The sequence below is a fragment of the Budorcas taxicolor genome, chromosome 14 (assembly GCF_023091745.1).
Source record: "Budorcas taxicolor isolate Tak-1 chromosome 14, Takin1.1, whole genome shotgun sequence".
Classification (NCBI taxonomy): Eukaryota; Metazoa; Chordata; class Mammalia; order Artiodactyla; family Bovidae; genus Budorcas; species Budorcas taxicolor.
Genome location: NC_068923.1, coordinates 70,356,908 through 70,384,548, shown reverse-complemented (window position 1 = coordinate 70,384,548; position 27,641 = coordinate 70,356,908). Strand labels below are relative to the sequence as shown.

At 36.2% G+C, this 27,641-nt stretch overlaps 1 protein-coding gene across 1 annotated transcript in view; it reads right to left on the bottom strand.

Moving 5' to 3' along the window:
* The window catches only part of ANGPT1 (angiopoietin 1), a 298,845-nt gene that overhangs the window by 34,423 nt on the left and 236,781 nt on the right, over positions 1 to 27,641 (bottom strand). The window contains exons 6-7 of the mRNA XM_052651746.1: positions 18,815 to 18,916; positions 8,451 to 8,617 (exon numbers count right to left, since the gene is read on the bottom strand). Of these exons, the coding sequence (XP_052507706.1) occupies positions 8,451 to 8,617; positions 18,815 to 18,916 (269 nt within the window). The remainder of the gene's footprint in view (positions 1 to 8,450; positions 8,618 to 18,814; positions 18,917 to 27,641) is intronic.

Genomic DNA, 27,641 nt, shown 5'->3' with positions numbered 1-27,641 from the left:
TAAAGACAGTTACCGAGATAAACTTTGTGCCAAAAGATGTTTAATGGCTGAATTATTTTTAAGTTGCTTTTTTTGGGTAATTTTGTTTAAACATCTTATTTATCTCTTCCATCTGGACCGATCAAGGTAGAAAATAAACACATAGGAATCTCTTTCAGAGCAAGGCTTTACCATAGCCATAGACAGTTCTACCCTGAAAGCATCATTCATCCCCAACAAATAACAGGGGAATGATAAAATGAGAAGAATATTCCCCAACTATAAATATAAAGTATATTTATAAATATAATGGCAAGATTACAATTATAATCTAAAATGTAAATTAAATCGTTAAACATTATCATTCAGATTTCATGAATACAACCTTTCTATTGGCTTAAAGCAGAGCTGTCTTTAAGCCTGTCATTATACTATCTGTAATCGAGAATTTATTAATTGAATTACTATAAAAAGATCAAAGGAATAAACTTCAGAGAACAAACTACACCAAGAATGGAAAAAATTAACATGCAAAGTTACCTGACAAAATCATATGCAAAATTTATCTCCAGTTGGTAAATCGTTATTTTTCCAGAGTATACTAATATAGTACAGTGTACTACAAATGTCTGAGGCACTAGAAGGGGAAAATCAAAGGGATATTGTAGTAATAAAGTCCCCACGACCACTTCAATCAATACAAATCAGCTTTATGTGACATACCTTGTAAGAATTTTCTTTATAACTACATATTCTGTTGCCAAGAAATCTCACAAAACTTAAAGTTATTAAACTCAGCCCAACCAGTAATGGGACAAAATGCCCATTTGTGTCTTTGAATATGATAAAATGGGAAGTACATAGTATCATTTATCTAGCATTCTTGTCTAAAAAATGTAATTTGAATCTCATCAGAAAGAAATAATCAGATAAATTAATAAAGAGACATTTCTGAGGAAAACTGACCATGATTTATTTCTGAGGAAAACTGACCGTGATTATTTTTTTTTTAATACTAATGATGAGTGTGTGATAGACTGCTCTCAGTAAAAGATGACTAAAGAGACCTCAGATGCTTTGAGGGAATCTGAACTAGGTCCTGTATCTAAAGAAGTAAATAGATAACTATCAATCAGTAAAAGACATTCTGGGGACAGTGGTGGTGGACAGCTGAATTTTAATAGAGGAATATACTAAATTTTTTATTGAATAAATAATAAACATCTTGAGTATGATAAAAATTGAATTAAACAATAAAACATCTTTCATAGTTGTGTCGCACTTAATCTTCCCAATACAAAAATATGTTTACAAACTCTTCCTAATTGGATTCATATAACAAAATGGTGAGAACTACAGAAGAGAGGACATTATCCCCACCTAAAGATGAAAAAACAGAGGTATAAATATATGATGTGATTTGCCCAAGTTTAGGCTAGATTATGCTCCTGTCAACTTGGTTAATCAGAACTATGTTTCGTAGAGTCTCCTTTGTTCTGTTCCAGGTTAGAGCTGGCCCAGAGAGGACTGTGCGTGGCACTTGGTGGAAGTAAAGCATGGTCTGGCTCTCAGATTACCGTTAGACATGGTAACGCTCAGGGTCAGAGGTGTCCAGCACCTCTCAGCTCGTCCTCTTTCTGCTCTGAATCTGGCTTGCGTCCCCCCATGCTAAGTATGTGTCCAGACTCACCGCCAGATGCTTGACTGCACAGCCCCAGGTGACATCGTTAACAGCTTTCTGAGATCTCTTCTGCTGTGGTCCACTTTGGATGTACCTGATTTCTCAAATTTCCCTGCTGGCTCCAGTTTCTCCACCACCACACCGGGGTTCAAGTATATGTGTTACTGACCCTTCCTCTGACTATTCACCTTCATCTTCCAGAACATCACTTCCCAAACTCATTTTATATTTGTGCAAGGTGTAATATGTATAAATAAATCCCTATTTCCATAATATTCATCAAGCTTTTGTTTCCCTGACTGAACAGTGACTGATGGAACCAAGTTGGCATTATGGATAGTGAAGCCAGATTTCACTAAAGTTTCCACATCTTCTGATTCTGGGCTTCCCTTGTGGTTCAGCTGGTAAAGAATATGCCTTCAATACAGGAGACCTGGGTTTGATCCCTGGGTTGGGAAGATTCCCTGGAGAAGGGAAAGGCTACCCACTCCAGTATTCTGGCCTGGAGAATTCCATGGACTGTATAGTCCATGGGGTCATAAAGAGTTGGACACAAGTCCAGAGCTCTTTCTGGTAGATCACGGTATATCCCTAAACCCACAATTAAATTTTTCTTTTCAGCATTCGATGTGGTGGTGGCTAAGTATTTTTTTTTAACTCCAAATATTTGTTGCTATTGTTCAGTCTCTCAGGCGTGTCTGACTGTTTGTGATCCCATGGACTGCAGCACACCAGGTTTTCTTGTCCTTCACTTCCTCCCGGAGCTTGCTCAACTCATGTCCGTTGAGTCAGTAATGCCACCCAACCATCTTGTCCTCTGTCGTCCTCCCCTTCTCCTCCTGCCTTCAATCTTTGCCAGTATCAGGGTCTTTTTCAATGAGTCGGCTCTTTGCATCAGGTGGCCAAAGTATTGGAGCTTCAGCCTCAGCATGTGTTCCTCCACTGACTATTCATACCAGCAAAAATCAGCAAAGTTTTATTTTTTTAAGGTTTTCTTTTTTTTCTTTATTTTATTTTATTATTATTATTATTTTTACTTTACAATACTGTATTGGTTTCGCCCTACATTGACATGAATCTGCCACGGGTGTACATTGAGTTCCCAATCCTGAACCCCCCTCCCACCACCCTCCCCATATCATCTCTCTGGGTCATCCCCGTGCACCAGCCCCAAGCATCCTGTATCCTGTATCGAACCTAGACTGGCAATTCATTTCTTACATGATAGTATACATGTTTCAATGCCATTCTCCCAAATCATCCCACCCCTCTCCCTCTCCCACAGAATCCAAAAGTCTGTTCTATACATCTGTGTCTCTTTTGCTGTCTCGCATACAGGGTTATCATAACCATCTTTCTAAATTCCATACATATGTGTTAGTATACTGTATTGGTATTTTTCATTCTGGCTTACTTCACTCTGTATAATCGGCTCCAGTTTCATCCACCTCATTAGAAATGATAAAGTTTTAATAAGAATAAAAAGGTTACTGTAAGCCCTAAGCTGATAAAAAATCTTACTGAAGTATTTTTTAAGTGAGATCAAAATGTAATCATTTATCAAAGAATTAAAGGGGAGAAAAGTAAAAAATAAATGTATACATAAAGGTGATTTTATTCTAGTTAGTAAGTTCTGAGCTGCAAGGAGCTTTATAAATAAATAATAGGATGGAAAATTGAGCAATGAAATAATGTGTCCACAATATTCAGATTACTGAAGACAGAAATGGGGTTTAGAAGAAACATATTTTATCTCTTAGAATATTATTTGAGTGTATTTAATTCCAGAAATTAACTGATGCATTTCCCTTTATTAAGGCTTGGCCGTATGATGGGTGGTTATAAGATCAAAGCTCAAACTGTGACTTTTATTAGTACCTGTGACTTTGTGTGAAGTATTGTACTTCAATTTTCTTATATAAAACAAGGTATCTGGTGCATAGTGTATATTCAGCTAATAACAAATATTAATTGTTAGTAATAATTTAGCCGGCTTAGGTATACATCTTCAATATTGATAAAAATGGTTTCTATAGGCTAGAAACTTAGAAATAAGTGGGAAAGATCATAGACATTGATATGTGGTTATCTTACCATGTGTATGATCTTTCCCACTGATTTCTAAGTTTCTAGCCTATAGAAACCATTTTTTAAAAATGTGGATTATTTGTTATTTAGTCGCTAATTTGTGTCTAACTCTTTTGCGATGCCATGAGCTGAAGCCCTCCAGGCTCCTCTGTTCATGGAATTTTCCAGGCAAGAATACTAGAGTGGGTAGCCATTTCCTTCTCCAGGGATCGAACCCACATCTCCTGCATTGGCAGGTTGGCAGTCAGATTTGTGGATATTTACAGGTTGTTATGAATCTTTGTTTGGGACCATAAAGCATCTAAACTGACCTGAGAATGAGGGTGACGTCGCACTTCTCTGGGAAATCAGTGTAGGGAGATTTATAGGAATGATTTTAGGACTGATTCCTGTGGCAGACTGAAGGAAGCAGTACTAAGCAGAAGGAGAAGTTGGGCTCACATGCAGTCACAGTGACCATATCAGCTAATTTCAAGTGAAAGCCCTGGATAGACTCAGAACTGTCCTGAATTAGGGCAAGTAGTCTTGAATATATTGCTGTACTGACTCACTGGATGCAATCTGTCTGTAGGAAGGAGCAGTGACCTTGAATGATATGACTTTCTTCAGCCACACACAGGCATACTCAGGGGACCATGGCTACAAGCTGTTAGGGTGCAACATTCCCAGCAGGTGGGAGAAGGAGTGCTTCCGAGGGGAGCCACGGGTGAGCACGTCACAGATTACACTATAGCAGGTGTCATAGAAGACTTTCTGGGATAAAGGAAAGTCTTAAAGGTTTAGAGTGAGTGAAGTCGCTCAGTCGTGCCCGACTCTTTGAGACCCCATGGACTATAGCCCACTAGGGTCCTCCATCCATGGAATTTTCTAGGCAAGAGTACTGGAGTGGGTTGCCATTTCCTTCTCCAGGGGATCTTCCCGACCCAGGGATTGAACCCCGGTCTTCCACATCACAGGCAGACACTTTAGAAGATGCATCCAAAGTTGGATTCATGTGTATAGGGTAAGGATATAGAATTACTTTTAATCAATATGTGTCTAGAGCATGAGGAAGATCTATTTAAAATTCTTTTTTGGTTTATACAGTATGGCCACAACTATTATAAGAATTTTCAAAATTAAATTTCTATTAAGATAAAATATTTTTAAAAAGAAAACTTAAGAAGAGGCATGGATGGTTAAGAGAAATTTCAAGTAGTTTCTGGACCATATTCACAATGAGGGGTTGTCTGATTGTGCAGGGCAGCATGGCAGTAATAGCTGAATAAGTAGCTAGGATCAAGTCATGATGAGTTTTAGGTGGCAGACTTTACCTGTAGATATCTGAACACTGTTGAAATATGTGAAGGATGGCAGAGACCAAGTCAGATTATCTTTCAGAAAAAATCTTAATAATAGCTTGGAAAATATATTTGAGAGAACCAAGACTGTAGGCAGGAAGGCTTTATAATAGTCTGGGTGTTGGATGACAAGATCTGCATACTACTACCTCTCCAGAGGAAGTATTTAATAATTTCATGTTGATTGTGTGTTATTTCACATGATGTATCTATCACAACACTCTCACATTATTGTTTTTTCTTATTTATATTCTCTTGGGTTCTATAGATTTTATTTTCTATCTGAGATTGAATTTTCCTTAGAGGATAAAAGAAAAATACGTGTATTACATGTACATTTGTAAGCTCATCAATCTATTCACAACATTTATTTTTAATCTAGAGTAAATGTCTAGAGTATGAGAAAGATATTAAACCTTTTTTTTTTTTTGGTTTATATAGTATGACCACAACTATTATAAGAATTTTCCAAATACAATTACTACTAAGATAAAATACTTTAAAAGAGAAAACTCAAAAATTTCTGATTTTAATTTCAAAGAGGAAAAAATATAGAAAATGTAAAAATAGAAAACAAAAACCTGTCATGAATTTTGTAGTTTTGATATTAGTTGGAATTTAATTTAATTTGAGCAGGTCAATTTTCCAAAGCCTCATCCAAGTTTCTTCATCTTTATATGTATCTAATAGTACCTGGCTCAAAAGTCATTGTAAGGATTAAATGATTATAGTACTAAAAATAATTTAATAAATTATAAAATACTTATATATAAGTGCATTAATTCCTTTAAGAATTTATCACAGTGAGGCATCCTCTCTTCTCTTCAGAGAGAAGAGAACCTAGCACAGAAGATGCACCGTAAGCAAAGCTGGACATCTGCAGTCCCGACCTGAGGCCACCCGTGGTGTTACTGGACTTGGAGAATCAGTGCGGGGCATGAGTGAGGAGACAGGTGGAGAGGTTCTCTTTTCAAGCTTCTGTTTGATTTTCTTTAAAAGACTGAATAATAACGCCAGTTTATAGTGTGCTTATTTCAACTAAGCTTTCACCAGAAGAGGCATTCATTATGTTTTAATGAGCCTTAATTTCTCAATTGATGCCAATGTGAATCTTAATATTTAACTGCATAAGAAGGTGATGATTACAGATTTGTTTTCTGCTTGGTCTTGGCAGGAAAGAGGGCCAGAGCCACCAGCTTTATTACAGTAGCATTACAGAGTGGAAATTACACAGAACCAGCAGGAGTCAAACATCCCATGTTTAAGTCTTTCTCCTTCCTTGGGCAAAAATACTGTAGATTTCTGAACCTCAGCTTTGTTTTCTTTAAAACCAAAGGTTTGGAATTAAATGATTAAGTTCCTTCTGGATTTGTAATTCTGATTCTCAATGTTCACAATTCTCTCAAGGGACAAAAATGGAGATCTCAGAGTGCACACCTCACTTTAGCTTCCTGATCACAGATATGCATCATTTGGGTCAAAATTACAAAGATGCTCAAGGACCGGGAAATGCTCAGCGAGGGCAGTGGGCCTGGAAGAGGAGACAAGCGTGCCTTCCTCAAGCAGATGCCCGAATGACAATCATACTACGCATCCTGAAGCCTACTTCAGAGGCCTCCAACACCCCTAAACCTGTACCCTTAATACCACCCCATCCTCATAAGCATGCTCACACACACACACACACACACACACACACACACACTGAGAGACGTTTTGGAAAAGAACCAAAACAAATTCTTCAGGAGCCTAGAAAAAGACTAGACTAATTATTTGCTAGTCCTATTGTCAGTCTGTCTGACATTAGCCAAGTTTCATATAGTTTCAAGTTTCAACTCAAAACATTTACACAAGAGTATCCCTGATGTTTTACAGTGGTTTTTCTTGTTATAAAACTCCCAAAATATTGACCTCCTTGGAAACATTTCTTCTCACACTCCATTGGATTTTACAAATGTCTTTTCTTTTGTTTTTTGAGTTGCCATATGCACACCCTCAGTCCCCACCATGAGACTATCAACTCCTTGGATCAATTTCACATCTTCTGTTGTAGTGATATCATCACTGTTTGTTAAGAAAATGATTATTATATCTCCAAGGATTCAATCCCATACATAATCCATTAAAATAAAATGAGATGCATTCATGAAAGAGTTATAGATTTAAACTCCTGAAGGATGGCATGTCTCAGAAATATAAGCAAGCAGCAGAAACAGTTGATCTATGAGGAGATGGCCACATAGGCTGGAATACAAGCATCAGGTCTTGGTAGCTGTCACTGCATTTTGCTTGAAGCAGTGTGCCAGCCCTTTCATGTATACACTTGTGTTTCCAAGACCAGGGTAGAGTAGCCACAATATCAAGAGTTTAAAATCACTGCAACTCTAATTAACTGTTTATCTAATTTACAGAACTGAGTCACACGTAATCATTAAGGACCTGCTATGTGCCAAGTATTGCCTTTACGGGTAGTGCTATAAAAGCGACTGAAATATACTTCCTGTTCTCAAGGAAGGCCAACCAGTTATTCAGTGACCTAATTTGTAACAAAGATAAACTGTGAGGTCTGGGAGACTAGTGATGTCATCACTGACTGCAAATTTGCCAGTGCCTAGTAGAGTTCCTAGAAGACAGAAGCAATGTAGTGTTCGTGAAATAAATTTACTGCCCTGTGTTACTTGCTTAGTGATTTTTTTTCTAGTGTACAAGCTGCTCACTGAAAAAAAAAATCTGAGATATTAACAATTAAGGGTATAGTCTGTCTATCTTTATATCTGCAATGATATAAAAAACACAACATGTTGTGTATATTGATATTATTACTTGGAGTTACTTCTGTCTTTCACATTTTGACCAAAAAATTCTAAATTTTGCCTCACCTTATTTTTCATGTTAATCCCTCAAACATAAAAATTTACCCCTCTTTGTCACCTTCAAGATAATGTAAAAAATAATTTAAGAAAGGTAAATGAGGAAAGTGCAAATAAAAAATCTGGTAGAAAACAGTATTTATTTCAAGCCCCTGAGTTTGAGTCAATTCTCTGTCATCAGTTTTATATATATGAATTTACTGCACCTTCATAACAATGATAGCAATAATGAAAATAAAAACAATAATATCACACTTGAATTAATTCCCTATCTCTAGAATTTGAGCCAACATCACAATAATCAGTCTGTGAAAATGAAATTTACAGTTTTGAACAAGACTTTACAGGGCTTTTGGTCTCTCTCTGTCATAGGCCAAAACAGACTGATTTTCATTTTGAAGGATCATTTCTTTTATTTTCCACACTTTTCTATTAAAACTCTTAAATGACTAGGCATGAGGCAGTTGAACACCACACCCAAGAAGGATTTACCTGTAGTTCTGCTTTTCATTTCCTATGTGGAATCTGTCGTATTGTGAATAGGCTCGGTTTCCTTCCCAGTCCAATAACTCAATTCTTAGAGTGTACTGCCTCTGACTGGTTATGGCAAAAATAAACTCGTTCCCCAACCAATATTCACCAGAGGGATTTCCAAAACCCTGCCAAAGAAGACAGAGATGCAGTGGTTAATTCATGGAGATCTTTTCAAGTTTAATATTATGTTCTAAACAATAATAAAATATTCTTTAAAAGATGGTTCTTTCATATTTTTATACACTTTCTTCAGTTACACACTCAGTATTTTTTTGCTATGTTCCTCTCCAAGGCTCATTACAATAATTCTTAACACAGTAAAAATATGATATTCAAATCTGTGTAGATGAGAATTTTTTGAATTAAATGAATCTGGTTAATAGGTTTAACCAGTAAATGCTTCTCAATCACAACTTGCTTTTGAAAATGGTTCTTACATACTAGTTAATGGAATATTTTCAACATAGTTTAAACATTTTCCAATGAGTATCATCAGAAGTTATTTAAAAATACTATTATTGTTTTATGATATTATTATTCACAGTCAAATTATGTTAGATAGTAACAAACAGATTACTAGACCCTTAACTTCTATAGCTTTTAACATTTTCAAGTAATAATAAGCAAATCTGTAAATCCAGGACTTCATTCACTTAAATACGTCAAACCCATAGGTTAGGATTTGGAGGTAGAAGGCTGACACTTACGAGCTAGTGAGGGAATCTAGCTGGAGGCTCCAACCCTGAATCTCAACAAATTTCCTCTGTTCTCTTAAGGGAATCCCAGTCATTGCTACTAAGTGTTCAAAACAGTTTTGTTTGTGGGATAAAAGAAGGAGTACATAAAAGAAAGCAAACTTTTAATGCTGGTTATGTTAGCGATAGGAAAATTAAAAACCCTAGGAGATTACTTGGAGAAGGCAATGGCAACCCACTCCAATACTCTTGCTTGGAAAATCCCATGGATGGAGAAGCCTGGAAGGCTGCAGTACATGGGGTCGATGAGGGTTGGACACAACTGACTGACTTCACTTTCACTTTTCACTTCTATGCATTGGAGAAGGAAATGGCAACCCACTCCAGTGTTCTTGCCTGGAGAATCCCAGGGATGGGGAGCCTGGTGGGCTGCCGTCTATGGGGTCGCACAGAGTCAGACACGACTGAAGCAACTTAGCAGTAGCAGCAGCAGCAGCAGCAGGAGATTCCCGGTGCTCTAGATTTTGGGTATTCACAAATGCCTCAGAAAGTATCCCTTGGTAAAACTTGAAGTTCAGTATAATTCCTGATCTACATGTTTTACTGAACAGACTATGAACTCCTTGAGGACAGAAGTTGTGTTGTATTTGTGAATCCTCAAAGACTAGTAGAATGCTGGTATACACTGGGCACTCCATATGCTTTACTGAAGTTCAAAGAAAATGGAAGAAAGGCAGGAAGGAAACAAAAGACTATAGTATTCTGCCGTTGAATTCAGAAAAATAACCTTTAAACTTAATTCTTGTAGGTAATTTCGTTGACTCTCAAGGGTGTTTCTTAAAGTGCCCAACTGAATCATAATCACTGGAGCACTAGTTGAAAACAAATACTCCTGGCAGGCTCCAACCTGAATCAAAGTGTCTGAGACCAGTCCATAAATCTGAATCTGATCCATCTGAATCCATTTATCTTGTGCACTTTGATACTTGGAAAACTTGGAGGTGTCTAGTAATCACATGATATACTTTGATGTTGCAGAAAGAAACATTCTGGTTCACCTGCTGCTAAGTCGCTTCAGTCATGTCCGACTGTGTGCGACCCCATGGACAGCAGCCCACGAGGCTCCTCCATCCCTGGGACTCTCCAGGCAAGAACACTGGAGTGGGTTGCCATTTCCTTCTCTGGTTCACCTAGGTATTCACTAATAAAGGGTCTTATTCTATCTGTATGAATAAGAATGACGAAAGTACTGAAAATCAGAGCAATTCTTTTTTTAAAAATTAATTTATTTTAATTGGAGGCTAATTACTTTACAATACTGTGGTGGTTTTTGCCATACATCGATATGAATCAGCCAAGGGTGTCCATGTGTCCTGCCATCCTGAATCCTCCTCCCACCTTGCTGCCCACACCATCCCTCTGAGTTGTCTCAGAGCATCACCTTGGGTGCCCTGTTTCATGCAGCAATTCTTATTTCCTCAATACAGAGGATAGAATTTGAAAAATATTGATTTCTTTTAAAATTTAATGTATATCAACTTTACAGAATTACAACTATAGTAGAAATGTTCTTTAATGATTTCTCCTTTAACCAACCTACATGGAGCAGTATCTTTCATTTTTTTCTTTAAAGTATATTAATACCCAGAGTACACTAAAAGTATTAAATACAGTTGTGCACTCCCATCTGCCAACTGAGTTACTTACGAAAGACCAATTGTGTTTGGTCTCAAATTCATTTATGCCAGTTCTCTTATGGCAAGGATAAGATTTATAACGTGATGTAAATACGTTAAATATTAGTCAGGAAAGAGGAATTTTGTTTTGTTTTTGGTAAAAACTAATTTAGATGTTTATATTTGCTCTATGAAAGCAAATCACTAAAAATTCTTTTGAACTATAAGTTGTTGCAGCAATCCTAAAAGACTGAAGAAAATAATAAAACTTTAGAGGACTTTTAACATACATTGCTTTTTATATGGCTTACTTGCTCTAGTTTAAAAAAAGAAAGAAGCTAAATATTTGATGCATTTGATTATGGGAAAGTTTTATGAAAGAATCTCTAATTCAGAATTGTAAGCTTTGAGCTTCCATTTTACAAATGTGGGCAAATGAATGTATTTTCAATGAAATGTATTAGCATATATATATACACACACAATTTTAACTTAGTTGCATATATGTATCTCAATTTAAATCAGTTTTTGATTCACTAACACCTTTTGTCCAAATTGCAGTGGGTACATGCATCCCCTAAGATCATCTCCCTGTAGCCCAGAGTACAGATGTCGGATCTATTGAAGTTCATACTCTAGGGTCTCCTTTCTTCTGTTCTTAAGATGCTCAAGTCACAGGTTGCAAGAGCTCCACGGTGGCAGGAAATCTTAATTTAAAATGTGCTAAGAATTTTGCACATTCTTAGGGAAACTGGTGCTATATACCATGGAGATGAGTGAAATTTACCTTCTTCAATGAGTAAGCAAAGCAGAAAGTTACAGGGGACTGAAAATTAGCACATTCTCAGTTGCAGAAGCCACTGGGAAGGAAAAGAAGACCACTGGAATTCTCCTTGCATTTCTTTTCAGCTCAGACATGAAAAAACTCGATAGCCACTTGAGGATTCCCTCTTTTGTGTGGTCAGTTAGAAGAGATTCAGTGATTATACTAAATGTGAATAAGGAAGGTAGGGATGATGAAGTGTGAAGTTTTAGGTCAAATAATTCCATGCTGTTGAAATAGTTGCAAGGATATAAAAGCTCTCCAGCCTTCCTAGGGAAAAGCACAGTGATCTCCAGTAAGCCTCCGAAAAGGAAGAACATTTGCGTAATTCCTCCATGTGTCTTCATTCCCAGCTTGTCATGCAAGCTTCTACCCCCTCTAGGTGGAGGCTAATAACCATTCCTGAACAGTTTGCTTTTTGTGACTGAAGATAGAGGAAGACACAACTGAAGAGAAAGCAATGAAATTTGCTTTGATAAAACAAAATTTTATTTCATGCACCTTTCCAGAAAACTTTCTAAATATATGCTCTATTGGCTGCAAGGAATCAATGTGTTAGAGAGATTCTAACACAATCTCTCTGTTAGAGAGAGAGTGTAGGAGGAAACCTTCTAATAGCTAAGTGCAATGATGCAGAAAAAAAGAAAGATGAAAAAATTCAAGAAAGAAGGGAAAATGGGTTCCTAATTTAGTAAACTGTCTATTGGATAGTTTACTAGGCAACCATGGATCTGACACCTAGTCACAAAGACAGCTTTGATTAAACAACTTCTACTCCCTACCTCTGGCTCCAATTGGAGGTCTTGCTCAGCCACATACTTGCTCTTATTTTTGCGTCTTAGTTTCCTCATATGCAAAATAAGGATTTAAAATATTTCCACATACAATGTTGTGAGGAAGAAGTGAGATAATATATTCAAAGCATTTATCTCAGTGTTGATGCATGAGGAGTACTTAACAAAAATCTAGTTTCTATTATAATTAGAGGATATATCACAATATATAGTAATTTTCTGATTATCTGCCTCTGTTCCAAGAGACTATAAGCTATTTGGCATTAGGTAGGTTCTTTTCCACTCTATATGAGAAATCCTAGGTCTTGTCTTAGCCTGAAATTTAATAAGGAGATATTGAATCAATGCTTTAAATAGTTTTCAGATGCTAGGAACTAATGTATTCTTATGATAAGTTGAGTATTGGTTTATACAAATGAGTACTGTCATTTTAATCCAAGAAGTTAATTATTAAATAAGAAGTTTAAGCCAACTGGTTGCAACAGGGGCTAAGCTATGGCACAAACAATAGCTTGTGTCTACCGATTATCTTCTTACTCTTGTTTCTGCTTTCCTACTGCTAAAGAGAAGTTGTCTTCTTTACCTCTACCTTGGTTCTATTTTTTTAATTCCTTTCTCACTACATCTCATAAGGTTTAGGATCTACAAAAGAAATTTTTGAGATCTTAAACCCATGCTAACTTGATAGTTCTGACATTTGCTTTCAACTGGCAGTGCATATCAGAAACAGCTGTGGAGCTTTTTCAAAATATAGATGACTTGGTTGGCTCCCATATGGAGGTTCTGACTCGGTATGTCTGGGGCGGTCTTAGAGATCTGTACATTTAAGAGGTCCTCAGGTGAGTATGCTGTGTACTAAAGGTGGAGAACCATAGGACTATAATGTAGAATACCTATTCTGAATGCAAATGAGAAATAATAAATTAACCAGATCAAATTATCTAAGAGGTACATAGGGGGAAAAAAAAACAGGCATAAAACTACACCTCATCTTTATATTGAAGATATTAGCAGTTAAGTGTTGATTGTATATTATGGGAGTGTCTTTGAAAAAAATTCCTATTTTTTCTGGAAATACAGAGATGGACAATGCACAAACAAGCAAAAAAAAAAAAAAAAAGATTTACATATTATTGAATACCTAACAGTTTACCACAGGTTTTATATTTTACTCCAAATAGCTTGCAACAGTCATAAGAATGAAAGCAAAGTCTTATACAAAATTCAGTGTTGACACTGAAAAAGCAGTAAGTCCTTTGAATAAACAATAGTAATAAAAAATAACTTGTTCCTTTTTTATAAATAAAATCCAAAGATGCTACACCATACCCTGACAATCATAATAACATAATTTAAAAAATCATATTATGATTCTGATATCATAATTCAGATAGATTTTATTTCTCCTTTAGCTCTTTAATAAAAGGCAAAAGACTCTGGAATTTAGCTTAAGCTAATGCTGACTTAAAATTGGCCTTATAAACCACATTTTGCTTAAAAAAAAAAGCACACAGAGAATAGATTAATATTCATTAGCTTTTGCCAAAATTTGCAAAAATGTTCAGTTTTGATTTGTATTTTTCCAAGTTGATAAAATAATTGTCTCTGATACTTTGTTTTATCTGATAATATTCATAGGAAGTGTTGACTTTTTATGGTTGAAACACAATTGAAACCAGACACAGTCTATGTACCCTGTATGTTTCATCTCTTTTCATAAAATGATCAAAGAAAACAAATAAGAAGTCAGGGTTACTGAGTTGTGGCTTTCCAAAGGTGCTTAATATACAATTCAATTGCGCATCTCCTCTAACTACTGAGATAGCCCAAGAAAGATCAAAAGATGAATATTTCAGCATTTAAAATTTCTGATATATATTTTTCTCCTTTTAATGTGAATACGATAAAATTAAGTTGAAAATGTGCTCTTAATTTCTTTCCAGAAACAAAGAACTCCCAAAAGGTATGGTGCTCAGAAGGAGATATTTGTGTGAATAGGAAGCTCTGTTTATGGAGCTAAATGTTTTCAATACAAAGACAGGTTGTCTCCAGGGCATTAGTCACTACCTTCTATAAAGTTAGGCCACTGGGGTACTATTTGGAACACCTAGCTTGATTGGGCTGTATATGCAAAAGTACTGCTGATAAGTGTTATTGCTGTAGCCCACTAAATGGTATTCTCATGGCTTGAAGGAGTTAATGTTGTTCCCTAAGTGCCTCATTAAAAAAGCCCACTCCAGACTTCCCCCTTGGCAAACATCTTTACAAATCCATAAACCAGATTTTGCTGAATCTCCTCATAAGGAAGGTTTAAGTGAAAACAAAGCTTAGGTAAAGGATTTTGTAGTCTTAAAGCCAACATTAAGAATCAATTAAACTGCAAGTCTTCCATGGTGAGAGAGGTTTAAAAACAATAATTATATATTTGTAATTTCATGTGTTGATAATTTTAACATATTGTTCTGGAGACCTTACGAAGCAAGAGTCAGCTCACAGATATCAACCAGTATAAAGGGAAGGAGAGAGGAAAGGCAGAAAGGAAGGAGGGACGAAACTTTAGTCCTACAGTCAGTGCTTGAGAAAGAAGTGAAGCATCTTATCGTATATAATAGAAGAGTGAAGATTAAGGAGTAACTGGTACACGTCAAGTTCTCTTTCCCAAATGATGTAGCAGCCAGTTCTGATTCAGGGAGCAGAAGTGGATGTGACTGATAAGAGCTGGCATAAGGAGTCTATGCTCATTCTTTGTGGAGTCATGTTGCTCTGTCTGCAGGGGAAAGAAAAGCTCTGGAGGAAACAACTGAAACACTTTATACCATGTGATTTGGTGACAGTTAACCAAATTATAACATACGATAAATTTTTTTAAATTTTTATTTATTTAATTTATTTAATTAATTTATTCTAATTGGAGGCTAATTACTTTACAATATTGTAATGGTTTTTTCCATACATTGACATAAATCAGCCATGGGTGTACACGTGTTCCCCATCCTGAGCCCCCCTCCCACCTCCCTCCCCATCCCATCCCTCTGGGTCATCCCAGGGCACGAGCCCTGAGCACCTTGTCTCACGCATCGAACCTGGACTGGTGCTCTGTTTCACATATGATAATATACATGTTTCAATGCTTTTCTCTCAAATCATCCCACCCACGCTGTCTCCCACAGAGTCCAAAAGACTGTTCATGCAAAGGGTTGACTCATTGGAAAAGACTTTGATGCTGAGAGGGATTGGGGGCAGGAGAAGAAGGGGATGACCGAGGATGAGATGGCTGGATGGCATCACTGACTCGACGGACACGAGTTTGAATGAACTCCGGGAGTTGGTGATGGACAGGGAGGCCTGGCGTGCTGCGATTCATGGGGTCGCGAAGAGTAGGACACGACTGAGCGACTGAACTGAACTGAACTGATACATCTGTGTCTCTTTTGCTGTCTTGCATATAGGGTTATCGTTACCATCTTTCTAAATTCCATATACATGCGTTAGTATACTGCATTGGTGTTTTTCTTTCTGGCTAACTTCACTCTGTATAATAGGCTCCAGTTTCATCCACCTCATTAGAACTGATTCAAATGTATTCTTTTTAATGGCTGCGTAATATTCCATTGTGTATATGTACCACAGCTTTTTTTTTAAATTAAAACAAAACAAAAAAATGTCGTCAGACTCATTTTTGCCAAAATGTTTCAAAATTTTAGAGTTTATCTCATTTCTGACTGTGTAGAATTGACACTAAGCTGATAAATTGTTCTAGTTTGAATAAAAGACAGTCTTTCTATCTCCCCTGAAAAAGGGAGAGGAGAAAACTTCACAAAAGCTGTGATTAAAGAATAATTCAGCCCTATTCCAACAATGAAAAAACTTGCTTAAATATATACATTTGAAAAATGCTTATAAGACATGAATCAATGACATCCTTCATATGTCAATCTTCCTTACTTAATATACCTAGTTTGCCAAGGCAGCAGATGATTACAGTTAGTATGTCACCATTTTGGAAAGTCACTGTGATGACAACTTTATATTAAATTTTCTTTTATCATTAGTATTAAAAATAATGTATTTCAGACTTGCCAGATTCTATAGCTATAGTCTAATTCTCAGATAACTTCTTCAAAACTTATTTTAGTAGTGAAAATAATCATGACTTAAGATGATCTGCCAAATAATATTTTTGCCAGAGTTAAGAAAACATTTGCAGTTTTTGATGTTTTAATCTTGGATAATAATAATACCTACAGTTTACTGACAGTTCAATGTGCCAAGTGCTTTACTTATAGCTAATTCTCACAATATCCCTGGCAAGGCAAGTGAGGGACTATTTGTAATGTCCCCTCCTAACAAGTGAGAAAGTTAAGGTGTGGTTAAATGATTTGCTAAAAATCACTTCACTTTTAAGTGGCAGAGTGATGACTAGAACTGTGCATGTGCAGACAGGAGGCCATGTCTCCAGGGTGACTCCAGAACCAAGAACACTCAATCTACAGAACCAAAGAATTGAAATGTTGCCTCTGGAGGACTTTACAACCCAAGAAATCTTTTAATGAATAAAACCTGGGTTCTGCAGCTTGTATGGACTGATTCAAGACTAGCCAATTCATCTATAAGTATGACATTCCCCTAGTCCTTTAAATTTCACCCTAAGCTCTGGATTGTGGAGACAGATTTGAGAGCCTTGCCTCCTATCTCCTTTCCAGTTTACCTCAAAATGAAAGCTCTTTCTTTTCTCAAAAGCCTGTGCCATAGTATTGGCTTCTTTAGCCCTTACTCAGTAACATCATCTTTATTCTAAGTTCTCACAGTTAATCTTGTATATTTTTGGTCTAGGTTGAAAGACTTCACATTTATCTTTGTAGAACTCTATCTTGTTGGCTTTAGCCTACTTTTCTATTTTGAGTTTATGGAAGATATCAAGATTCCAACTTTGTGTAACTCCAAACTTTATTAACTTACTTTCAGTGTTAAATCTGATTTAAAAAAAATACTGTAGATAAAGAGACACCAGTAGACACTTTCCTTCATTTCTTAAAACCCTTCGTTTACTGATGTTTGGTCAATTACTAACCTACTAATGGGTAAACTGCAATGTTGACAAGCAAACTACAGTTTTTACACATTTTCAACATGAATATCAAGGCAGAACTTAGGTTAGTACAATATTTCTCTTTATCTCTTTCTTTACTTTCTGAGAGGAGAATTTGTCAAAAATTTGTCAAGACAAGAATTACCCGGAACATTTAGATGTAAAAGATATTAGTTTGCAAAAGGAAATCCTCTTCCATTACTGTTTCTTGATAATTTGTCAGCAGACTTTAACAGTTAATATTGTAGGCACTATGTGATTATTGGATTATGGATTATTTCAACCATCTACTGTATTATCTTGGAAAAACTGATCTCCCAACTTGCTCAGTTTCTTCTTAAAATGGGGACAGTATTAACTAATACATTTAATATAAAAATTAGATAAGAACTTATGTATGAGACTTCTACATAAAAATACTGAAAGGGTAGCTATGATGATGGTGATGATGGTAATGATGTTATCTACTGTTATTCTGGAGATCTCAATCACATCTCACAGTTCATACCCTTGTGTACTTGTCTTACTTTGAATCTGGACTGGTCCTGTCATCAACTTTAACTAAAAGAATATAGTAGAAGTGACATGCCATTTCTGGGTTTAATAAATCTTAAAAGACCTGGAAGCTTCTATTTTTGTGCTCAAAGGATGTCAACTGCCACATAATGAATCTGATGACCCTGGATCACTATACTGGGGGAAGCCCACCCTAGCCACATTGGAGGAGTTTTCAGTCCATAGGCAGCAACAACTTGCCAGCCACTCGAGTGAAGTCATTGATGGTGCCCCCCAGTTCTGCTCCACAGCCCACAGCCCTATACACTTCTCTTGCCCTGGCTTATGTATCCCAGACTGGGTCCAAATTCTAGCTTCCTCCACCCTCATTCAATCAGGAACAAATTCAGACAATATATAATAGTTTACTAAATAATTTCAGTAACATATTTTTCTTTCTGATATACACATGGAAATCATTTATTGAAAAAGATTTATGAGTGCTTTGTGTTTAATGAGAATAATGTCAGGAATGTATCATTTTATTTTTAAAATAAAATGTATCATTTTATTTTTAAAATAAAATGTATCATTTTATTTTTAAAATAAAATGTATCATTTTATTTTTAAAATAAAATGTATCATTTTATTTTTTAAAAGACATCTAAAAACACAAGGGCTTATCACATAGTGTAGTGAAGAAAATCTCACTATAAAATGTCAAAAACTATGTAAATTCTTCCAACTTACCATTTTATATTCTTTCCAACCTCTTTGGAAATCTAGACTTCCATCTTCACGATGCTGTATTACAGTCCAACCTCCCCCATTGAGCTCCATATTGCAAAATACCTGACAAAGAAACATAAAGCCAAGTGAAAATTATGTCTAATTTAAAGAAACAGGTATCAGATATATTTCAGAACAGAAATAGGATGGATAGCCTTATAGAAAAAAATGATGACAAATTGCCAAGTTGAAAATATTAATTCAGATATTTTATTGGCTACTTCTTCCTATATCCAAGTTGTTTCTGATTAAATTCCATCAAATGTGCATAAATTACTTGTAAAGTTTTGAATCAGTCAGCTGAAAACTGTCTCTCTCAGTCACAGACTATAAAAATTATTTTTAAAAATTTGTCTTCAATAGCAATAGGCACCGTGTATAATCAATTTTTTTAAATGTTACTAAAGTTTCCAAAATTACATACTATTTTACTGCTAAAACAGAAGAATTGGAATTTTTACCTTTAATTTATTAAATTACAATATGCCAATAATAAAGGTTTTGGAAAAATGGTGTTTTAAAAATCATGTATATTTAGTACTACACATTTCATTGCATATTTACTCCTATACACTCATATACTACAATAATTATTCTTGACGGTTCAGTATAACATTAGAGGCAAAATTTGGTCCCTAGCATATGGAGAACACATTATTTGCTTGAATTTTCATTATGAACAATACAAGGAGAACATGACATACTATATTCCTTCTGACTGTGAGAAGCTTTTCTTTTGCATGTGGAAAAGTTATCCAAATCTTTCAAAGACTTATGCTTATTTCAATTATTCTAAATATAATGGTATTTATTTAGAAATGGATTCATTTCCCCCAGAGCCCACCAAGGAGAGAAACATATCTGTAATAGGATTATCTTTAGAGAGCAATCACTGTAATTGATGAAGCATGAATGTGGCAGCTTGATTATTCAAGGGCTCAGCAATGAGGAGTATCATTCCCCTGGCAATCATTCCTACTAATGCAATTTGGAATCTGGCTAAAGGTGTAGATATGAGGCAACAGCAGCAGGCAGGCTGTGTGGGCATAGAGCCTGATTAAAGGAAAAAACCTCAAGTGTTTTCCCTGAGGCATTAAATTTTGAGCACAAATGGCGAAAGGGTATGAAAACATTGGCAAGAACTGTCATTCTAAGGACAAATTGTCCATGTATTTCCTTGGAGTAAAGGGAACTATGAAATACATACTTAACTGTAAGCATATGAAAACAGGCAGAATGCTCTCCTGTGGACTCTTCCTCTAACTTGACAACAGCCGCCCATCAGCATGCACTCATCATCACGAGGAACTGACTCCCTCCAAGATTACAAATTTGAAATTCCCCTCCCTATCTTGAAGTGAAGTGAAGTGAAGTGAAGTCGCTCAGTCGTGTCCGACTCTTTGCGACCCCATGGACTGTAGCCTAACAGGCTCCTCCCACCATGGGATTCTCCAGGCCAGAGTACTGGAGTGGGTTGCCATTATCTTAAAGTTCTGCTAATCCCTTAGCTTCTATGCACCTGCTCTTTGTCCTTAACATAACCTCCATCTAGTCTTTTGTCTTCCTTAATTCTAAGTCAATTTTTTCACTCCACAAGCATTTTGGGGCACTGAGTCTATGATACAACTGGTTGATATTTTGATGAAGAAAATATGGATCATATCATCAAAACACCTAAAAGTTTAAATAGTGATTGCTCCCATAGAAATAAGAAGATGTAAGAATTCACAATTTTCAACTCCAGTGACCTGAAGAATAACAGAGTCAGCAATCCAAATGAGAAATTTAAGGAATAGAGCTAACGTGAGAAAAGAAATGACCATGGTTTGGGAAACCTAATGTTTAGGAGAGCACAGTCATCCAAAGAGGGGAGTTTATTGATTAGAGATGATATAATTATAGGCAGATCAAGGATGAATAAGAATAGATAAGAGAATGAGGGACTAAGAAAGGAATAGTCATAACAATAAAATGTCTTTTAAGTGCTAAATAATTTAAACACTTCACTGCATTTTCCAATTTATCTCACAACAGCCCTTAAATGTAGGTGTGATTATTATGTCCAGTTTGCAAATGAAAAACCTCAGACTTCAAGTATTTCAAGAACTTATCAATGGTTATTATTAATAAAACAAGTACTGAATTTAGGATTTGAATCCCTTGTTCTAAATTATACTGGGGATAATCTTGAAAGCAGCAGTTGATACCATAAAGACAGATTTCTAAAGAAGTTTAAAAAAAATAGTGGAAACAGATATGGGGAGGGGTGATGGCCCAAGAATGGGCTTTGGTGAACAACTGATGGAGAAAAAACCAGACATCAATAATCTTTAGGTAGGCAGGAAATTCATTTTATTTGCTACTGTGCCTAGTGTCTAGAGCAGTGCCTAGCTTATCAGTTCAGTTCAGTTCAGTCGCTCAGTCATGTCCAACTCTTTGAGATCCCATGAATCTCAGCACGCCAGGCCTCCCTGTCCATCACCAACTCCCGGAGTTCACTCAGACTCGTGTCCATCAAGTCAGTGATGCCATCCAGTTATCTCATGCTCTGTCGTCCCCTTCTCTTCCTGCCCCCAATCCCTCCCAGCATCAAAGTCTTCTCCAATGAGTCAACTCTTCACATGAGGTGGCCAAAGTACTGGAGTTTCAGCTTTAGCATCATTCCTTCCAAAGAAATCCCAGGGCTGATATCCTTCAGAATGGACTGGTTGGATCTCCTTGCAGTCCAAGGGACTCTCATGAGTCTTCTCCAACACCACAGTTCAGAAGCATCAATTCTTTGGTGTTCATGACCACTGGAATATGGAATGAAGCAGGGCAAAGACTAATCGAGTTCTGCCAAGAAAATGCACTGGTCACAGCAAACACCCTCTTCCAACAACATAAGAGAAGACTCTACACATGGACATCACCAGATGGTCAACACTGAAATCAGACTGATTATATTTTTTGCAGCCAATGATGGAGGAGCTCTATACAGTCAACAAAAACAAGACCTGACAGGAGCTGACTATGGCTCAGATCATGAACTCCTTATTGCCAAATTCAGACTGAAATTGAAGAAAGTAGGGAAAACCATTAGACCATTCAGGTATGACGTAAATCAAATCCCTTATGATTATACAGTTGAAGTGAGAAATAGATTTAAGGGACTAGATCTGATAGATAGAGTGCCTGATGAACTATGGACGGAGGTTCGTGACATTGTACGGGAGACAGGGATCGAGATCATCCTCATGCAAAAGAAATGCAAAAGAGAAAAATGGCCTAGCTTATAGTAGGCACTAAATGAATATTTATTGAATAACTAGAGATGCAATAAGGAAAGATAAAACAGGAAAACTTGATTAATGGAATGCAATGAAAGTTGGGGATGGATTTCAAGTTTGGGAAGTGTTCAACTTGGTCAAATATTCCAGAGAAGTCAAGATAAATAAAGATTAAGAAAATACACATTTAAATTTAGAATGAAGGAGCCTTTAGTGATCTTGAAGAGAAAGACTGCAGGATTCCTATAAGAATAAAATCCAGATAGCTCATTTTACAGAGGACATTGTTGGTGATTCGACACAGCAGCCTAAGTGGAACTCTACTGGTAAAACAGATAAGAGTAAGTGAAAATGTCAAGGAGATAGTTTCCTATTGGAAACTAATGTCACTTGTATTTTAATTAAATTTTACCCTGCCTTGACTGGTTAATTTAGATTTTTTCCCCAGATTTTGATTTCCTAATGGACACTGATTGCCTGAAAGTTTGCCAAAATGTGCTTGCAAACCTATAAAGTCCATTTACACACTCAGGGAAAGGAACAACCACAACTATAAATATATAGTGTGTAGAGAAAACTGTTCTTTACAGTTTTCTTTTTGTCACTATTACCTATGTTATTAAAATTCTATGCACTTAAAAAGTTTTGAAAAAGTGATTTTTAAAAAAAATCACTCGCTAATTTTAGAAAAGACAACTTTCCTTTTAAACAAAGGTATCTAGTAACTTGCAAATGTTAAGATATGCTGGGAGTGTTTCTTAGGTAAAGACCCAGAGAAAGTTAACCCAGAGGAGAGAGAAGTTACCCAGGCAGATTACTGCCTTGGAAGCTAAAGTGCAGGGAAGTTAAGAAGTTAGATTTACACTCCACAATTCCTACTGGGACTCAGTAATAACAGCAAAGTTAACAGCTGCTTTTTGGTGAATATGGACACAATAGAAGGGAATGATGTATTGGTTAGGGGCGTGGACTTAGGTGCTACATTACCTGTGTTCAAGTCCCATCTCAGCCCTAACTATGTTGTAGATCTTTTGCAAGGATTAAATTAATTAATACAAATAGTTTTCAGAACAGTGTTTGGCATATAACAAGCTTTGTCATTAATCTCTTGGATGTATTTTACATATGTGATGTGTATTTATATTGTGCGTATATACTTTATACATAGCTCATATATCATAATAGATTACTATTATATATTATATATATATACTATACTATATATATACTATACTATATATAGTATATATACTATATATATATATACTATATTACTATTATATATTATATATATACATATATGTATATGTCCATATATACATATGAAGTTGGGCTTCCCAGGTGGTTCAGTGGTAAAGAATGCCAAAGCAGGAGCTGCAGGAGACATGGGTTTGATCCCTGGGTTGGAAAAAATCCCCTGGAGGAGGAAATGGCAACCCACTCTAGCATTCTTGCCTAAATAATCCCATGGACAGAGGAGGGTCAGTCCATGGGGTCACAAAGAGTCAGACACGACTGAGCTACCAAGCTCATATGAAGGTGGATTAGTGCTAGCAACCTGCCACACACAAAAGACCATGATTTTTAGTCAGAAGAAAAACAAAAAGCCTATGCTTAACAGATGAAAGAAGTTCAAAAAGATAGGTGGTTGGTTTTGAAAGATTTGAGACATGAAAGGACTTGAAAAGTTCCTTTGCCAATACAGTGTGGTCTGTGCTATCTGGCGGTAACCTTCCTGTAGATGCAGGCGCCTTGCTACATTTACTATGACTGTTGCATTTATTGATCATATGACTTGGGCTTAACTCTATCCAAGAACAGATTGAACTGGCTCCTATCCCAGGCAAGGTCAAGGCTTTCAAGCATTAAAAATATTTTAACATAATAATGATTTAAACCCAAACAAAAAGGGGAAATTTGATTCACATAGTTTTTATGCTTTTATGCTACATACAAGTTGGAATGATTAACCTTGTGAGTGTTAATTATTTTTCCGTAACCTTAAATAAAAAAGGCTCAACACATTTGTTATAGTTCTTTTCCAAGAATTAGGGAAATTATAAATTCAGAAACAAATTTTTAAATATTTCATAGCAATCAGAGCTATTATTTAATGGTTTGTTTTACTGTATGAAACTAAGCAGATTACAGTGCATTTGGTTTTAGAAAGTTATGAAATCAAAGGAAAAATCCTGCTTCCTACTACCATGTACTGAAGGAAATTCAGAGTGGAAAATATCCACAAGCCATTAATAATGAAAAAAAAGTAAAAAATAGATATATAAATGATCTAATTCTCATTTTCTATCTGCTTGGAAATTTTAATAGTCCTAGAAAACTGCCTTTGGCTTCCACGTCACATTTGAAAACATAATACTTTTCTAACTTTTGCAGACATTCTTTCTTGGCAGGGAATGATGTCAGTCAAAACAACTATATAACAACTGTGTATACTTGCAAATTTCACTCTGCCTAAAATTAATAATTCATACTAATAGTTTTTGTTAATTGCCTAAATAGGTCAATTTAATTGATTAATCCCTATATCATACATAGCTAGACATTTCGTTTTGTTTTTACTTGCCTTGCTAGAATTTCTGTAAGTATTAAAATGAGCAAAATTTTTGCTAAGCATATCATGATTAGCACCAAACTTTATAGCCACAAAGCAAAATATATGTGGAAGGGTGATGGTCCTAAGGATGCCTTTTCCAAGCACTTTTTATAGAACTTTTTTATAGAACTGAGAGGATACCAATGAGCTATATAAAAATAAGAGAAGGCAATGAGATTACAGGGTGGGAGGAAGTAGGGTGGCTTACAATCAGACCAGACAATGAACTCTTAGCTGTGTCACTCACATAGGTTCCTATAAAAAATTATGGATGGTGTAGCTTCAGTCATCACTAACATAAGTAATTATCTCACTTAGCTCCCTGTTAGGATGGTATAGTCTAGAGTTGATTTCTTTGTTACAAAGCCTGTATTCAGTATTTGCTATGTGATTTGGGCAAGTTATTTTTCTAAAATAGGGATAATGAGAGCACCTATATATATCATAGAGTTATTGAAAGGGATAAACAAGTGAATATATATATATCTAAAGTGCTCAACACAGAAACTGGCAAACTGTATATTTTGAACTATTATATTAATTGAACTATTATATTAATCAGTTTCTCAATAACATTGGGAAGTTCACACAATGTTTGTTCTTACTAATTCTAAGGTATGTGACTATAACAAGGAAATTTGCTGCTTACTAGTAAGTGCAGGTATATCATCCTAAAATGTCCATCTCCATAACAGAACATTATTACTACTTGCAAAAGGATCATAATCTCAAAGGGGAAAGAATAAAACAAGGGAATGAACACTTAAATCAAGAAGCCCAGTCTTTCCTTCCTTATGGTCAGTTATCTCTCCCTCTCACCACACTCTGCTGTTATTTCCAACTAAACTAAACCTAATGACAGCAAAAATAACATGTGAATTTCTCCTTCTTCCTCTGAAGAAATATAAGTGCCATTTCTATAGTGATAAACTTTGCCTCTTATAGGCCTGTATTGATATTATTGCTAATCTATCTGGGCTACTATTTTTCTCTAGGCCCAAATGTAACAAGTCTAATCCAGCATATATTTAGCATTTGTTGCTTCAGTATTTTAGATTTTTTTAAATTTAAGAACAATATTGAAGTTCTCTAATATGAAAAATTCATCATGTTGCAGAGGCATAAATTTAAATCATGCTGTTTCTGAAACCCAGCATAGAAGTCACTGAACTAGTGAACTGGATCCTCTAACCCATTTGTTTATGTAAATCTTAAAAAAAAAAAGCAAATTCATTTAAGTTTATAAGTTGTTATTCAAGTTTATGACTTCCCTAGTGGCTCAGTTGGTAAAGAATCTGCCTACAATGCAGGAGACCCAGGTTCAATCCCTGGGTACCGAAGATCCCCTGGAAAAAGAAATGGCAACCCTCTTCAGTATTCTTGCCTGGAGAATTCAAGAAATGGCAACCCTCTTCAGTATTCTTGCCTGGAGAATTCCACAGACAGAAGAGCCTGGTGGGCTACAGTCCAAAGGATCGCAAAGAGCTAGACATGACTGAGCAATTAACTTTCACTTTCATTCAAGTTTATGAGTTAAGATAATTTCTTCAACCCTAACAGTAGCAGTGGTTCTGCAAATAGTCTGCGAATTATTTGCTTCTCAAAACATTCTGAACCAGAATAGAGTTATGATTATTGCATAACTTAAATTTAATGAAATATCAAACTTTACTTGTAATGCCCTCACTAAGGACCATGTGCTAGTGTTGATGGACTGAAAAAAGATTCTTAAAGTATGCCCTATGTTAGAGGGGAAGTGATAATCGTTTAGGGGTTTCTATCAGGTCTTGGGAAGAACTACAGGTAAACTGCATGAAGTATTTACATTAGCTCGGGTTCTCTCCTCCAGGGCAGTTTCTGACACGCTTTACGTGCTCTCTGTATGATGTGTCAGTGTGGGCATGTACAGCATGCCTGTGCTTATGCATGAACTGAATTTAAGTCTGATTTTAAGATATCAGCAAGCAGAAAAGGAAGGCTTCAGGTCATATGATCCAAAGGATTCAAAAGGCTGCTTTGGTGATTGCAGCCATGAAATTAAAAGATGCTTACTCCTTGGAAGGAAAGTTATGACCAACCTTGACAGCATATTAAAAAGCAGAGACATTACTTTGTCAACAAAAGTCCGTCTAGTAAAGGCTATGATTTTTCCAGTGGTCATGTATGGAGGTGAGAGTTGGACTATAAAGAAAGCTGAGCGTCAAAGAATTGATGCTTTTGAACTGTGGTGTTGGAGAAGACTCTTGACAGTCCCTTGGACTGCAAGGAGATCCAACCAGTCCATCCTAAAGGAGATCAGTCCTGGGAAAATATACAAGCAACTTATGCAGCTCAATTCCAGAAAAATAAATGACCCAATCAAAAAATGGGCCAAAGAACTAAATAGACATTTCTCCAAAGAAGACATACGGATGGCTATCAAACACATGAAAAGATGCCCAACATCACTCATTATCAGAGAAATGCAAATCAAGACCATGATGATGTACCATTTCACACCAGTCAGAATGGCTGCGATCCAAAAGTCTACAAGCAATAAACGCTGGAGAGGGTGTGGAGAAAAGGGAACCCTCCTACACTGTTGGTGGGAATGCAAACTAGTACAGCCACTATGGAGAACAGTGTGGAGGTTCCTTAAAAAACTACAAATAAAACTGCTTTATGACCCAGCAATCCCACTGCTGGGTATACACACCGAGGAAACCAGAATTGAAAGAGACACATGTACCCCAATGTTCATCACAGCACTGTTTATAATAGCCAGGACATGGAAGCAACCTAGATGTCCATCAGCAGATGAATGGAAAAGAAAGCTGTGGTACATATACACAATGGAGTATTACTCAGCCATTAAAAAGAATACATTTGAATCAGTTCTAATGAGGTGGATGAAACTAGAGCCAAT